Source organism: Taeniopygia guttata, chromosome 1 (genome assembly GCF_048771995.1).
Source record: "Taeniopygia guttata chromosome 1, bTaeGut7.mat, whole genome shotgun sequence".
Taxonomy (NCBI): Eukaryota; Metazoa; Chordata; class Aves; order Passeriformes; family Estrildidae; genus Taeniopygia; species Taeniopygia guttata.
Window position 1 is genome coordinate 10428416 of NC_133024.1, and position 17305 is coordinate 10445720.

At 38.6% G+C, this 17305-nt stretch overlaps 1 protein-coding gene across 11 annotated transcripts in view; it reads right to left on the reverse strand.

Annotated features, from left to right (window-relative positions):
- Window positions 1–852: 852 nt before the first annotated feature.
- ROBO1 (roundabout guidance receptor 1) overlaps window positions 853–17305 on the reverse strand; it is a 687808-nt gene continuing 671355 nt past the window's right edge. For all 11 annotated transcript variants that reach the window (XM_072923411.1, XM_072923395.1, XM_072923401.1 and 8 more), the window contains 5 exons: window positions 14971–15383; window positions 13128–13280; window positions 4561–4869; window positions 3131–3333; window positions 853–2531 (listed from right to left, as the gene is read on the reverse strand). In XM_072923411.1, the coding sequence (XP_072779512.1) occupies window positions 2517–2531; window positions 3131–3333; window positions 4561–4869; window positions 13128–13280; window positions 14971–15383 (1093 nt within the window). In that variant the 3' untranslated portion in view covers window positions 853–2516. The remainder of the gene's footprint in view (window positions 2532–3130; window positions 3334–4560; window positions 4870–13127; window positions 13281–14970; window positions 15384–17305) is intronic.

A 17305-nucleotide genomic window follows, 5' to 3' on the forward strand; every position in this document is an offset into this window, starting at 1 on the left:
AGCTGTGCCCATGAAACCTCTCCTGCCTCCTCCAAAGGAAAGGTGCAGGCCAGATGGATTTCTCCTGTGGCACATCCCAGGCTGTCTGTGAGCTCCTGCCTGGATAATGCTGGCTCTAACACACGCTGACCTGAGCCACAAGGAATGAAGACATCCCAAAAAAATCAACAAAGAAAGGCTACACATTTAACCTTAACTTAATCCTAATCTTCCTATTTGCTTCAAAGCTGCAGTTATGGAAAACACCTGTACCTGAGACTTGTGCCTGTTAAGGCTCTAGCAGCGCTCTGTGGCAAGAGAGTGGAGAATTGTGTCAGTCAAAATCAGTGATTTTTAACTGGGATGAAGGGTAGAGGATAAGGAAAGGGTGATCAGTATGACAACAGATTTATGAAAATACAAGAGTGGCAAAGGGGCCATCATCTACGGCACCAGGATCCACAGCAGGTAAGGAAAATTGAATTCGTGCAGGTCCTGACAAACACCGAGTCCTAACATTCATTCTCTTCACTTACTTGGATCTCACTCCCTTTGTAGCCAACGTGTCTCACCCCCAAGGTGAATGCATTTTGTTGGTACAGGTTTTCTTCATCAGCTCTCTCTAGAAATTGGCAGGCTGAGAGAAGTTTTCATTATCACAGTCCATGAAGCGCCCAGAAATCAGATCTTTAAGGCAATCAACTGTAATTATGTAAAATCCTGGGCTGTGTTCAGCTCTCCCACTTTTGCTTATGCGACTGTAGCTGTATGATTTCAGTGGAACAGATGCTGGCTTTTGCCAACAGAAATAAGATTAGAGTTGCCCTTAAAATTATGCTTCAGGGAACACAAGAAACTACACAGGAAAGATAATGTATTTGAGAACATTTTTAATAAATAATGTGACAAAAATTACTTTTCTGATTATTGGATCCTCAGTATGCAAAATTATGGCTAAAATATGAGGTTTCTTACATGAACATAATGAAAACATTAATCACATGGATTTTCCTTTAGTACTGCACACCCTTTCTATGGAACCTTTCTTTAAAAATTAGCTAAATGAAAAATTTCAGTCCTCGGTAAACACCAAAACACTTTTTTTTTTCTTTTTTTTTTCATTGGGGCTAGTCCTGATAGCTGTCAATAAACAAACACACATTTTTCCATTAGCACCAATGACAAAGGAATTTTATAATTACAAAAAAGATCAGAAAACCTACAGACAGAGGACATCATTTGGCAAATTGAATGCAACTAATGCCTCTATTTCAGTTTTAATGAAAATCCAATGTTGAAAGAGGCCACAGAAAAATTGGTAATTTTCTGTAAGTCCAGGAAAAGTGAGAAGTGTTTCGATTATGGCCCACATTAACATTTGTTACTTTACCATCTGTCATCATTCAAATATTCCAAATACAAACATAAAGCATTAACAAAAAGATGAAAAATATCCCAAACAAATGCTTAACATTTTCAATAAGACAAGAAAAAAAAAAGGTTAATAGTTACAATGGTTTACAAACAAAGTTTAGTGATTGTGCTTTTAAAACCAAAAAAAAAAAAAAGATAAGCAGTGCATTACAAAAAAAAATCATTGCCAAGATCAAACAAAACTTCTTTAAGTGGCACTTCTTCTTTAAGGTGAATTGACACAAGTAGAGGTCTGAGATTTGGGCCAGTAGCAGTTGATGATATTACCTAATGGTTATTAAAAATGTCCACTGGTTTTTTTTTTGTAAGCAGTGTTGAAGCTGAAAATCGGAAAAAAGTTTCAGATAAACTTGCTCATGGTATGATTAGGCAAATAGCAATCACATTGGCTTACCTCCTGCCTATCCCAAAGGACATTTTTAATAAGAATGTATTTAATGATGAAAATGGAAAGACAAACCAAAGTACCACAGGGGTTTAAAATGAGTACATATTTACAATAAGAGCCATCTTGTCCCAAATTAATTTTACTTTCATTTGTCAAACTGTATCATCTGCAAAAGGTTAGCAAGAGACTGGCAGAACACAAGACACGCAGTCTGTGTTAAAGCTGCAAGGTACCATTTGCAGTGACTGCAGAGCCCAGTGGAACCCCGAGAAGCAGAGGATGCTCTGCACCACCTCCACCCTGGGGAGCTCTTTGATCACGGCCGCGTCCCTTGCGGCGGTACCGACTGGCTCGCTGGAGAACTGGGGAGAAACCTTGGAATCCCAGGCCCTGGAATTCCCTTCTGTTCTAATCCTGGAGCAGCAGCTGGCCCAAGCACCTCGAAGAGCAGCTTCCCTGCCTCCTCAGGCAGAGAAGGTGATGCACTCAGCGATACGGAATAGGCAAGGGCCGTTCCTAGTGAGGAGGGCTTACAAAGAAAGAGTAAAATAAAAACTAGCATTCTGATGGCATGAGGAAAAAGGAAAAATTGTACACTCTGATTGCACTGAACATTATTTCTGGCGTCAAACATCATCAGACTTGAGGCATCTTAAGTGATTTATTTTTTTTCTGATTAGATTTTAAAAGCCTGTTACAGTACATGTCGTTGTCTTCAGCTTTCTGTTTCCTGTATTAAAAAAAGAGGATATGGATTACTACATGTTAAGCTTTATTATTCAAACTTTGTTTGACATACTTCTTAGAGATTTTCCACCTTTAAATTATAATTACTACTTTAAATTATGCACAGCAGTGTGACTGTGTGTTGGCCACCCTTTCTACAATAAGTCTTTAGATTGAATCAATATCATTAGGCAGGAAAAGTAAAGAAAAAAGTTTGCATCTTAATATCTAATAAAATACAGAATTATAAACTGTCAGAAGATGTGAAAGGCAATGGCATGGTGTTCTTAGATGCTCTAGTTATTTTCAGTTTTGAAAGAATCTGGGTAGTGTAAAATGCTCTTCAAATGATTCTATTTCTGCAAGTCCTGTTCCATAAGTTTTACTGTGGTGACAATTACATTATACTATACATTACTTGTTTTTTATATTTTGACACATTCCTAGTTTGTTTACTTGTATTGGGGATTACCTTAATAGACAGATAAATGCACTAATTTGCCTGAACAGAAATATTTCAGGTTCAAAAGCGTTTTTTCCTGACATCTGTCTAAAAATACCCAGCTTTATTGTAGTCATCTTCAGTATTACAACTGCAGTTACCTCCATCTCTTCTTCTTCTTCCTCCTCTCCTTGTTCATAGGCTCCCAGTACTTGCATTTCTGCAACATTCCTTCGGGCTAGATTTGCTTGATCTGCCCTCTGTCTGCCTCCTGAGCCTCTTGACGACATGGAGCTGGAGGAGCTGGGATCTCTAGGATTATTTGATGTTGGAAACGTTGGTCTAGAATATGGCAGGATGTCCTCTGTATAATGAAATGCATACATTGTTATGTTTACAAGCCTAGAGATACTGTGAACCTAAAATTTCTGCATGCAGTTGATTTACTTTTTATGATTCTCAGGAGGTTTAAAGTGATGGCTGACAAGAACATGAAATATGCTGCTTCTATAGCAGCATTACAGAAGTTTTCTCAAGGAAATTTATAGTCTTTACATGGTAACATTCACTACAGAAAAACTAATTCATGATTAGTATCCATTTCATTTCAATTTAGGATCCCTGCTCTATGTTCTACAGGAAAATGAAAAAAACCCACCCGTGTAGTATATATTGGATATGACAGAGTAGGAGGAAATGAGAATACGAGTATGATACAAGGAACTCACTCCATCTAAATACTGGACCCTTCATTTCTCAGGCTGAATTGGAGACACAATCAGCGACCATGCTTTAGTATTTCACCACCATCCTCTATGGTAGTATTCTAATAACTTTTCTCTAAAGCAATCCACTGTAATCAAACTTTTATTCACATGCCCACTTAACTAACTTAATACCCAAACACCTCTGATGTTATCCCTAAATACCTGCAGGCAGAAAGGACCAGGCATTTGTATCAATCTGTGCTCTTGGTGAACTCTTGGAATGTTCCATTAATTAGTAAACTTACCACTTCCCATATATAAGATTTCTTTGGTCAAGTCTGGCTCATAGAATGCTCTGTGGGTTAGTATTTATACTTAATCCACAACCACTAGGGCTTTCTTACTCTTTGAACAGGACTAGGTATCATTCCGGCCCTTTTGTTCTCTACAAATTGGCAAAATGGGCCTGGTGTTGATCCTTTGGTTGGAGAGTTAAGTTTCTGAATTACAGATCTACTCTCTGACTTCACTCAGTCTCCTTATGAACCAGTTTACCATTAAATACACTAAATATAACTAGACTACAAGTGTATGGTAGGAGCAGGGATACTGATCCTTACAACACTTAAGGAATATTTCTTTTTGGTTTCCTCCTCATTAGCTTTAATACCTGATGAGTCTAAGGGCAGTGAAATAGAAAAAGAATGTTTTGCGAGCTTGCATTAAGCTTGTAACCCTAACAGATTCTTCAGTGTGACCCATATTAACACTACAGTTATGATAAACAGTGGCAACTCAGCAGCTCTAACTCCACATCCCCAGCCTGCAAAGCTCCCAGCGACCACCACCCAGCACTCCAGCCAGCCCTGGGCAGGCAGAATGACCTTGAAGAAGATGACTTTTTGCTGGTGCGCCATCTCGTTTTGGTGCTTTGCTGGCTCGCGGTTTGCCGTCGCCCGGCTGCTCCAGGGGCTCTCTGCGCTCCCCCGAGCCCGGCCGCAGGTCGGGGTGCTGCCTGCCCTCTGCCCCATCCCTGCCCTTGTAGCTCGCTGCCTTCCTCTCCGCCGACCTGTCCGTCCTCGCCTCCGCTGGGGCGAGTTTGGGCAGCAGCACCGGCCGCACCTCCAGCTGCGCCTTGGACTGCGCCGTCGGGGACTTGATGGCTGGAGGGGGCACGGGAGGAGGGGGCAGGTCTGTGGGGATGAAACAGAAGAGTAATTATGATGGCATCGCACACTGGTGAAATTAAGAAATAATATTTGACTTGAACTGAAGAAACAGATGCCTTGTTTACTTTCCGCCCTCCCTCTGCCCTCCTCTCTCCACCCCATAAAGCATTATGTTACTGTTGAAACTGCTGATGGGTATTTTTCCAAAAGCTTGAGCTTTAAAAACACAAAGGATGACCTCTCCCTGCCTTTTCAAATCACAATATTTTCTTAAAAATCATTACCAAAAACTGCAATAAACTTTAGGCACTTGGATATCAGTTATGGATACCAACAAAGAGTTAAGGATAATAACATATCCTTCCTGGCATTTGTAATTGTTTGCTGAGTCCATTCAAGGATACAGCACCTTGTGCTGCAATTGCTCAAGGTCTTCAGTGGAGTGAGCATTAAAGCAAACGAGCTGGGATGTAAGAATGTGTATCAGATGCATTGCTGACATATGTAAGGATAAACTATATGTATTATTGCATTCTTCTTTTAAAATAGTAAGTTAAAATAACACTCATATCCTTGATGTCTGTGGACATGTTATGACATATTAAAACATAAAAAATTACAGTCAGTCAATGAAATAATAAGCTCACAGAAACAAACAAACAAACAAACAAAAAGACACACAAAAACTTCTGGATTTGTCCCTTTAAATTAGCACATCTTAAGAGGTTCTAAAATTCTGAACATTTTAAAATACTATCTATAAAGCACACACATTATTTACTTCATTATATTTTTCTGTTCTAGCATTAGGACATAGAACTAGAATATGTAAAATGTTCATCAGGATACAACAGTGCTCTGTGGAATATCAATGCGAAGAAAAATATATAGGAGTCAAGCAAGGAAGTGGCAATAGAAAAGCAGTTCACAATAAAGCTATAGGCACAATTCACATGGATTTAGGAGAACAACAGGTTAACAAAAGTGAGATGAGGCTAATATTCTCAAGTGGAATTGCTAGGAAAAAAGCTGTCACTATTAAAAATTGAAACTTCAGCATTTTGTAATAGTGTGCTTTCCACAAAAATCAGGGAAGAGCTGTGTTTTTCAAATACCATCACTATATATACAGCTAATTCTAAGTCTATTTAATAGAATGTTTCAACTTAAATTTCCCTAAATTAGGCCAAAAATAAAGGCAGTAATCCTGAGTAAAAAAAAAGTAGATATCTTAATATATACATATAAGTTCAGATATGGCAGATGCTAGATATTTTAGAGAGGTTTTCCAGTGACACAAAGCATAAGGGACTTGATCCAGCCCTGTGGAAAGATGGAAGCAATGCAGAATTCAGTGTAAGCTCTGTGTAAGCTTACTGGGAACCATCCACCACATTCACCTGGTGACATATCTTGGAATTATCCTTCACCTGCCTTAAACAAGACTGGAAATTTTATCAATTGCCTGGACTGGAATTATGAGGAAGAAAGATGTCAAAAATTATGGTTCATAAGGTTGGACATACTTCAGGGAAATTATATCCTGCTGCAGTAACTCTACTGTCTTGGTGAAAAAAAAAAAACCCACAACAAACAAACAAAACAAACAAACAAAAAAATCCTATCAGTTTGTTTGATGAATATTAGCAGTTTTGGAGAGCAGCTAAAGGTAAACTATTGACTATTGAGACTTTATTTTGAGTATCTACCTAACACTCACTATTTGCAGGTATCTTTTAAGAAAAAAGGACTGTTATTTTCAAAGCCTAAAAATGCAAATGTAAGCCTAGATAAACTAAATGGCTGAATCTAAATGAAGGGAAGGGTTAGATTGGATGTCAGGAAAAGGTTCTTTACCCAGAGAGTGGTTGGGCGCTGGAACAGGATCACAGGGAAGTGTTCACAGCACCAAGCCTTACAACACACTTGGCAAGAAAGCAGAGAATCATTTGTGCTGCCTTCCTTCGTTATCTGTAACTGTTAACCATGGTTTAGAAAGGTAACCTCTGTTCAGTACACAGCTCAGCAGTGAAAGTCTGTAATTCCAGCCATCAGTGTAGCACTGAGACTTCCACTTCTAAAAATGTCTAAAAAGGCTCTTTGGTGGCATGAGGTCCAAACTACTTTCACTGCCCAGCCCTGTAGATGCAAATTTGAATTTCTGGATCACAAAGATCTACAGCCATGTGATCTTAAGAGTCAGTACTTGGTGTAGAAAGTGTTGTTCTGAAGAAGTATATAACCTCTTGCAAACCAGCAGTCATGAACAATCATGTGAAAATTCATGTGAAGTCTGCCTAAGACCTCAGAGTTGTGTGTAATATGTACCTTGAAAGCCCAGTGCATAACACCATGTCAATCCAGACTAAAGCTTATTGAGCACAAGAAGTATTCTTCCAAAGCAAGGCTGAAGATGGACCCCACCCCTCACAGAACACTGTTAGCAATTACAGAACATGGATCAAAAAATAAGACAAACTCCTAATTAGCCTGTGGAGATTCCAACAATTCTTTCCTTCCCCAGCAAAACTTTCTTCTCACAGTACGTCTACCCTCAGAAGAGGACACACTGACTCAAAAGTGGATGAAAATACCCAAACTCAGAAGTGTAGACTTCTGGAATCAGTGCTTTTCTTTTAACACACTCTGATCAGATTTGTCCTTATTTCAATCCTTTGGGGTGCGTGTTGGGCACCAAAGAGGACTGTCATGGAGATGAAATTCCTCTCAGCCACTCACTTGAACTTTCACTTCTCTCATCCTACTGGAATGGGGAGGACAATCAAAGTAAAAGTTATATGTTGAGCTAAGAACAGTTTAATAATTGAAAAGTAAAATAATACAATAATGGTAAACAATAGCAATAATGATAAGAATGAGGGGAAAAAGCACGATGCAATTGCTCACCACCCACTGGTCACCCAATTTGGTCACCACCCACTGACCAATCAATGCCAGACCCCCTTCCTGAACCCTTCTGGGTAAATCCCCAGTTTATATATTGGACATAACATTCCATGGTGTGGAACATCCCTTGGCTCAGTTCGGGTCACCTGTCCCAGCTATGCTCCCTCCCAGTTTCTTCTGTGCACCTCCTCACTTGGCAGAGCATAAGACAAGGAAAAAGAAAAGTCTTTGACTTAGGATAAACACGACTTAGTAAAGAAACATCATCAACACCATTCTTATTCTGATCCAAAAGAAAACCCAGTAAGAGCTGCTGAGAAGAAATGAACTCTATTCCAGCTGAAACCAGGACAATGCAATGTCTTGTGTCTCACATGCTCCGCTCATGTTCTCTTCAATAAAGCACTGAATAACCCTTCTCTTGAACCTGCTGATGTAAAGGGAGTGCAGATATCCACCATCAGCCTTTTCAGCCTCCCTTGGAGCCAGTGTCCAGCAGTTTAACCAGGCTGAACGAATACGGAAGGGAAGGAACATTCCTGTAGCCTGTTAAATAAAGATTGGAACAAACTACTTTGTTCAAGAATCCTATACAGCTACACAGAACAATGAACAAAGTGGTGTTGAATCTTGACTATGGAAAGGGAAGATGCACTGATATAAAATGTTTCATAAACTGGCAGCAGCTCTATGGTACAGTAATAACTAAAGAAAAGTGATATTCGCTTTCAAGAACATTTTTGCAACCTGCAGGGAAACTATAAAAATCTTCATTATAACACAGTACTTCTGATTGAGAAGAATCCTTAACAGAGGGGGGAAAAAAAAATCCCTTTGAGAGGTCAACGCTATTACACCCCTGTGGTATTTATTTTAACAGCTCAGATCACAGAGAAAATCCAGATTTAATCTGCCTCCTCGAGTACAAACTGATACACTTATTTTTAAAAGCAAAATGGAAGCTTCCTTTGTAAGGAATAAAAAATAAATCACAAAGCAACATCAAACCAATAGAAAGAACTCAGAAGTACTTGTTAAAGGTCAGCTATGTTCACATGTTTCATTCATGTCTATGTATTACTGCTATCCTGCTTCCCATGGAACTCAAACAATTAATGGATGCCCTTTCATAGCTCAGCCTACAGGAGAAACCTTCCATAGGTGTATTTTGAAAGGAGAGATGATAATTTTTTAAATGAGAACACACACAGGAACCACGGCATAAGCTGAACAGCATTGAGGAAAAATAATCTGCTAAATTAGTTTAACACTGAAGTGGAGAAACCACGAATAAGGACAACAAGATGAATTTTAAGTAGTGACCCATGAGGGAATTAGGCTTCATTAGGCAACTCTCTCTTTTAAACTCGATCAAGCTGCAGATTTCTTCAGTCATACCCTGAAGAAAACAGCAGTTATAGATTTGATGCAATACTGAAGAAGACCCCTGGGAGTGTTCAAGGCAAGGATGGATGGGGCTCTGAGCAACCTGGTCTAAGGTGTCCCTGGCCATGGCAGGGGGGTTAGAACCAGATAACCTTTGAGGTTCCTTCCAACCTAGGCCATTCTATCATTGTGTAAGATTCAAAGTGAATTTTTAGTCTATTTAACGTTCATGCTGGTAGGCAAAACTCAGAATTAGTTATGACTTGAAAAAACCTTAGACAGCATTTAAGATTTCCAGACACATCATAATCTGAGCTATTATTAATGTAGTGAGGTTGTTTTCATGCTTTGTCTCACAAGAAACATGGCTCACACTGTACACAATAAGTGAGTGAACAAATTAGTACAGCAAAACCCAATGTGATGCATAAAAGCTGTGGCCTATTGCCTTTTTTTTTGTACATTTGCATAATTATCAAAACAATTTTCACTCCACAAAACCTACCTCAAGTAAAAAATTATGTATTTAAAAAATGTAATGGACTCAGAAGTAAGGACTGAGAAGAGGACAAGAATATGAAAATTATTATAATTCAATAACAAGCTGATTTTTAGCAGAGTAAGAAATGCATTCCTACTTATTTTGTACCTTGCTAAAATTTGCTTCATGCAGAGCAGATTGTTTTGTACCGCACAGGCAGAGGGAGACAAAAGTACAAATGGTGTTGGCATGCATAAAGGCTTAACATTTCCAAGCAAAAATTCAAGGAATATTTGGCCAATGTTCAACTGCCTTTTGTGAGAAATTCAGCTGCCCTGACATCATGTCATTGGTAACACAGCTAAATAACTCAGTTACAGTCTCAGCCAGTTAGTTGCAAAACTGTTCAGTATGTTTTCCTCACTCAGAGATTTAAAGAAGAATCAGGATTTAAAATCTCACGTGAAAAGCATAATTTCTATTGAAAGACCTGGGGAATCAGAACAATGGCAAAGTATTTTTATCCTTTTAATCTAAATGCTTACAATTCCAGGGTTTGTAACAACTGATAAATCAATACAAGATGGTTCAGAGGAGAGTCTGCCATATATACTTTTAGAAAAGACAAAGATATTATTTTAAAGTTTGGTTTTCTAAATTAAATATGTAAGTAGGTCAGTCAAGGTTGAGAAGGAGGGTACATCTGCTAGTTGGTTCTTGTAATGTATTCTTAGTAAACTGTCCTAAAAAGCTAGATGAAGAGCAATTAAAAATTCATACATTTTAATCCTTACCACTTACTGAGTAAAGATTTTAGCAACAAATATGAAGAACATTTTAGTGCCTGGATGACTGTCAATGAAAAAAATGAGCTGAAATCACATCCCACATAAAGTGGCAACTGACTTGAACTAATGCTCACAGAAAAATACAAAATTATTACTTGGACATTGCAGAGTATATCAGAGAGCACTCTTATTTAAAAATAGGTAGTAGGAGGCCTTTTATTGATACATTAGTAACAATTACATCTTCAGAAAGATAACCTCCTTCATAGATTTGTCTGTATGATGAAAATAAAAAAGAGATTTAAAGATTTACATATATTGATGTTGATAATACTCTTGGCATTTTCAACTGTTCATGAAAATCTTTAATTTATTTCTATAACTTTCCTGTCAACTAATCATTTAAATTCTTCATTACACTTGTATTTCATAGAAGTATTAGCAAGCATTAATTCAGGCAATTTGGGAACAGTAAAAAAATTCTTTATATGCAATCCTTCAAAATTCGATTTTAGAGGCCGAGAAAGTAATGAAGGAATATATTTTTTCTCTTTTTAGTATTTATTGAATGCTTCTGATTTTTATTCCCCAATACTACAAACACATATATGTTCACTTGTTATGAGTTAAAAAAGCAACTCTGTATCAGGCACTCCTTTATAAAAAAATGTAAATATTAGTCATCAAGCCAGTATAAAAACCTAAGTATATCTCAGAAAGGTAAGTTGTGCTTAAATGTTTCATACATGCATCTATATAACTTTTCTCTACCTAAGGAAAACAATTACTATATGTTACTTTACAGCTAATTCTAAAGGGTCACAGTATATTGAAGTGAATGGTTAGAATCTATAGCAAGGTTCCAAACATACGTATGCAAATAGAATAAGGGGAAGAAATAATAATTAAAAAAATATCAAAACCAAACAAGTCCTTCAACCTTTGAACTGGATTTTATTAGATCTGCAAGAAATAAAGCCATAATTTGCTATTCCCTGAATGACCACGCTGTATTGCACTATAAAAAGGTTAGTGGAAATTCTTACCTAATTAGAAAATATGCTGAAGTAAGCAGGTGCTACATAACACAAAACAAATATTTATCATGATTGTCAAATCTATATTGCAATATCTAATGACAATGGCTCTATGATTTAACTCTGTATAACTACTTTCACAAAAAACCTGTCATCAAATAGAGGCCCATCTCTTATTTATCCCCGTGTTAGAAGCAAATGGCCACATAAAACACCCTTATTTATTTATTTCTGATGTCCTAGCTTAGCTATTGTGTTTGTATTGAGGCTTGATGCTTTGCCAATTATTCCGTTAAGAGCATTCTCTTCAAGAGAATAAAAGCTGTTAAAATATCAATAAAAAATCCTGTGAAACAGCATTACAAGAGTTTCATAAACGTAATGTTTCTGGTACAGTTTTGGGATTTACACCTTGTGTTGTCCTTTCACAGAAGCAAACATGCACAAAAGCACTGTAATAACCCCTTGAAATCAGATAATATTCCAAGAGCTCAGTTTCGCTGACAGAAGGGGCCTGGGCACAAGCCAAGAGGCCCAGGTGCACTGTGGCATGCCAGCATTTAATGCAGCCTAATATCAGATAGATGCTACTGAGAGAAAATACTCCGAATAAAGTACAGATAATAGCACGGACAACCACTCATTGCTAAATTACTTCTGCTCATCGTGCTTTGAGCTTTGTATTAAATTTTTTTGTCAAGTGGCAGGAATCACAGGGAGAAGTGGTTCAAAACTCCCTTCTTGTAACCCTGGATAAGGATCTATAATATTAGCCTTTCATATGATAATGGCAAATGATGCCCCTCTTTGAAAAATTTCAGGCTAGTAATGAAAGTCCTAATCAGATTGTTGTTGCAGAGAAGCAGGAGGTGGGGAGCTCTGTCCCTTCTTTCCTTTTCCCTTCCCTCCCCTCCCCTTCCCCCACATCTCCCTCCTGTTAGCAAATTCAGCAAACTTGACAAGATGGGTTAAGTCTTGGGGAATTTATCTTACATGAATTTCCAACAAAGCCCATGGATTGTTTTATACAACTGGAAGGCAGTGCTTTAATAAAAGCTGCACCACCTGAGGCATTTTCATTAAAGGCTCTCTCTAGACAACATCACAGTGTTTGCATTATCATCCTACACCCCCAAGAGAATACAAGCACTACCTTTTCAGCAGGAGTTGATATTGTGTGTGAAGGCACGAGAGAAGATGATTAGATTTCGCTTTCCCTCACAAAGTAACCGCTCCCAACAAAGCAGCGGTCAGGATTGCAATTCGCTGAATTTGTGTTGTCCACCATTTGAACGGTGAATTGTTTTTTTTTTTTTCAGGAAAAGACACATTCTGAAGGTTTTAATAGTCAGTCACGTGAACGAAGATTTTAATCCTAACCACGCATTATTCTCAATGACTGTACGATTTAAGCTATGTGGGCTCTTAACTAATGATGGTAATTAGCCGATTAGGACACTATAGAAAACAGGTGCAAGGCTCTGGAGTGGCAACATCAATGTACAGTATTAAGGATCTCTGGCATTTAAAATGATTAAACTGTTCAGCGTGTTTAGCAACAGGAAACACAAATCACTGAATTCTGAAACACAGCGTTATCTCTGTGGAAAAATTTCACGCGCACGCACTGAATGCATATTTAGAAAGGTTCACTGAGGCTTTCACCCATTTCAGTGGACTCACCATCTGTGTAGACTTCTCTGCGCAGATGTCCTGGCTGGTGTTTTTGCTTTTTGGCAGGTCGGACCTTCTGTATTACAACAGCACTCATGTTGCTGTCGGTAGATACAGGGCTGGTGGGTCTGGGACAGTGTGATGCATGAAAATGTCTACGGCCTGCAAATGGTTATTGAACAATAGCAATTATTCTTCTTACCTAAAATAAGACCTTTCATACTTTCTCTTTTCACATCAGAATGCTCTAGCTGTACAAAACCTAAAAATACACTGTTGGAACACCAGTAAAGCTCATCCAGTTTTAGAATGAGCTGTAACTAAATCGAAGCATTTGCTATCCTATCATTAGGCAGGCTGGCTTGGTTGCACAGAAATTATCCAGCTGCTTAGTAGCTGGTAGCTCCTGCCCCAGGAGCACGAAATCCATCAGCAGGCACGCACAAACAGGATTCCCATCCAGCCAGTTTCTGGAAAGAGCACGCTTCCCTTTCAGGTTCCCCCTCCCCTAGCTTGGGCTACACAGGGTCATCCCTGCCATAAGCAGAGCAAGTGACCAGAAGGACTTGGGTACAGAAGTCCCCTCTGCCACTTTGAGTGAATTTTCAGGAATGCATTGAGGTTGGATGACTGGCATTAATCACAGATTATTTGCAGGTAAGAAGTGTCATCTTTTTAGGACATGCAGTCAGGCACACATAATACCAATATATATATAAATCATTGCATAAAATGAACATAACTGTTGCAAAAATATTAGCAACAGGACGTAAAAGACCTTTTCTAAATATGTAAGTCTCTACACATATTTATAGGAATTTATTTTTACAAAATGGATAAAATCCTGGCCCCATGGGTATGAATGGGAGTTTTGCCACCTACTTCAATCCGTCAGGATTTCATCCAGAATTACTAAATTACCTCCCCTCTCACTCTTCATGATGAACAGCTGTGTTGAAATGAAACAAAGGACTGTTAACTGGGAGAGGATCTCTGAAGTGGGAGGAAGGTTGAAAATCTGTGGAGTCAGGGTGGACACAGTTGTGACAGAGTACCTCTTCTGCAGGTCTGGCAGTTTAATAGGATTGATTGTCAAAACATTCATGGAACTGCCTGAAACCTGCTGTATTCTCAGTTTTTAGATGCAGTGTAACAACATCCATTTGGCCTAGTAAGGTTACTGATTATCTGTATATATCCAGTGCTACTAGTATCCAGTATCTTGCAAAAAATGAAATATCATGTTTCATATGTTCAGTGGTGTTTCAGGAAAAACACAAACATATACATAAGGCCCTGCTGCATATGCATAATCTATAATTTAAAATGCAACTCGTAACAGCTATCAAAATATGAAACCAACACAAAGGCAATTCATCCCAATAACACAACAGCAAAAGCCTGAACAAAATTCCTCAAAAAAAAAAACCCAAATCCAAATCCAGGGAAAATATGAATCTAAATGTTTACTATTTATTTGGACATTTCAAGAGAGGATTAAATCTTCTCTTGTGACTGAAACTCTTCAGATTAACTGAAAACACTGTGAGCCTTACACTGGGAAAAGACAGACTTCTAGAATCCTTTTTTTTCACCCTCTCATTCATTTCTGAGTGTAAATCCACCAGCAGGGTTGGTGTTTGTCTGTGATCAGCGAGATCAAAGAACTAGGAACTACTTATGAAAACAGAGTAGAGCAGCAATTTATTTTAACTATTTCACCAAAACTCCGTTTCTGCCTCTTCCAGACTTCTAAACATCCCAAGAACAGGAGTTCAGAAAGCACCTGTGGACAGGTTCGTTTCACAGTGGCCACTTTTTTGGTCCTCCCGTGGAGCAGAGGACAACTCACCTCCTGCTGCCTCGTGCATTTGCCGTCTGGCCACTTTGAGGCCGGCGTACTCGGCGGCTGCTGCGACGGCCTGTGCAAAATCGGCGTCGGTGAAGAACGATCCGTCGGAGGAGCTGACGCTGGAGCGCCCGCTGGAGATGTTGTCTTCTTCAGAGGCCGAGCCCCAGCCATTGATCATGGACCCTGTCACGGAGCTCTCCAAATCCCCAACGCTGGAGGCAGGGGTCTGCTCCAGGCCACGCAAAAGGAGCCTCCTGTTCTGCATCTTGGCAACCTCTATATCTGCCTCGTCCTCCTCCTCTTCTGGGGCGTCGGTATCCATGTCAGAGACCAAGGGGCCTGAGATGTATCCATAGGTATGTGGTGGGGAGATGGGCCTTGGAGGGGGTGGAGGACTCACAGGTTGTTGACGTCTGCATAAAAACACAAGGGTGAGAAGAATTGAAATCATGTAATGAAGTCAGAAGAAAGAGCAGATTGATGAAAATATTTTTTTTATTTCCCAGCAAGCAAGGCCGACCTTTTTAAATCAACGTAGTTTATATCTGAAATGCTCAGGTTTGTTTTTTTAATTTATACTTTTGCTGTAAATCAGAACTGACAGCTGTGTAGCTTGAAATTTATCACAAAGAAGTCTGATTTTTTAATATACTTTCTTTACCACAGACTTTAATGATAAAGCTGTTAGTTTTCCCTAAATAACACATGTAGAGCTAAGCAAAGAGTTGGTTACAGATCATGTGGCTATTAAAAAAATTATTTGTGCACCCTTGAGAGTATAAGCAACAGAAATAACTGTAAACATATAGCTTGAAACTATCGATGCCAACAGATGCATCTATCCAAATAGACTGCTCCATTAACATTACCTTCCCTCACCCACCTTGGTGATTCAGAAAGATATGAAAAGAGAGACTGCAATTTCATTATTTTTTAAATTGATCTAGGTGATGAAACAAAAGAATTTTCTACCATACTGTCAGTTCTAAGCCTTAGGGGTACCAACATGCATACAGATGTATAGGTTAACTAATTTTGATCTTAATTTGTCAGTCATGGTATCTCCAGCTAAAGGAAACAAAGTATAAGATATCAGATCAATGTTCAAGATTAGTTAATACTTCACTCACAAGTACCAGGTATCAACATTGTCAACAGTTCTTCATGGGGCCACAGACACGCTCTTTAATTGCCATTTGTTAGGCAAGAAAACACACTTTCTGCAGTAATGGTTCTCCTATTCTCTGTTGGCTGTGCTCACCAGGAATTTCTACTGCAGTCTGCTTTGAAAAAAATTTCAAAGTAATTTTCCTTTGTCAACTTTGCCCTCTTATTATCTCATTGAGAAATGGCGAGTCTCATGGTTAAATCTACTCTTTTGTGTGGGTGTCATGCAATTTTGGTTTTGGTTTTGTTTTTTGGTTGGTTTTTAAAAAATTTTAATAAATGGGAATACGTATTGATTTTTGAAAGAAATGTAAGCAAGGAAAGACCTAATACTCTTGTAGCAAGAGCAAATTGGATCCTCCCTGGACTACATCATTATTGTTTTTCACTTGCTGCATTAAGTACTGAACAGAATGAAAAATAGGGATAAATATTCAATAAACATTTTATAACAGCACCCCCAAATCCCAGAAGCTGTTGCTGCCTGTAACCTGCTTTGACTAGACACCTTGCCCAATATAGTCTTATGATCTTAATTTAAAGCTCTTGTGACAAATGTCCTTGTGATGTATTTGTCTATTCTCTAGGTTTTGGTATTAGAAGACAGGCAAATGGTTAAAATATATGTTAGGGTTCTTGAAAATGTAGTTTAACTGCCAACCTTTAGGGATAGGCTAATTGAGAACAGCTGGTTCATGGCCATACAAAATTAGCAATACTTTATCTCATGCAGGTTCTCACTTTCACAATGACATTGTCTCCTGTCTCAGCTCTGGGTTCAACATGATACCACCTGCTATCCCACTAAATCTTTTGGGTTTTTTTCTCTGCTTTTTGACTCTTCCAGACCACAGGTTTGTATTTCAGTTTGCTATAATTCCAGCAAGCTCACCAGACAGAGAAATATTACAGTACACCCTCACCATCAGATTCCTATTCCAGATGCCTGGTTCTGACCAGCAAATGAAATAATACCCAGCAGAACTATGAGTAAAGCTAATAAAAGGTGTGATAAACAGCATTTCAGGCATTATTTTCTCTACACATCATTTACCATTTCACTATACACTGTTTACAAAACACCTGAAATCAGTGTGGAAGGGCAGCACTTGGAATGTATTCTTAGTTTGAAACAGGACTCCACCCTTCCAGAACGGGTTACAGCTGC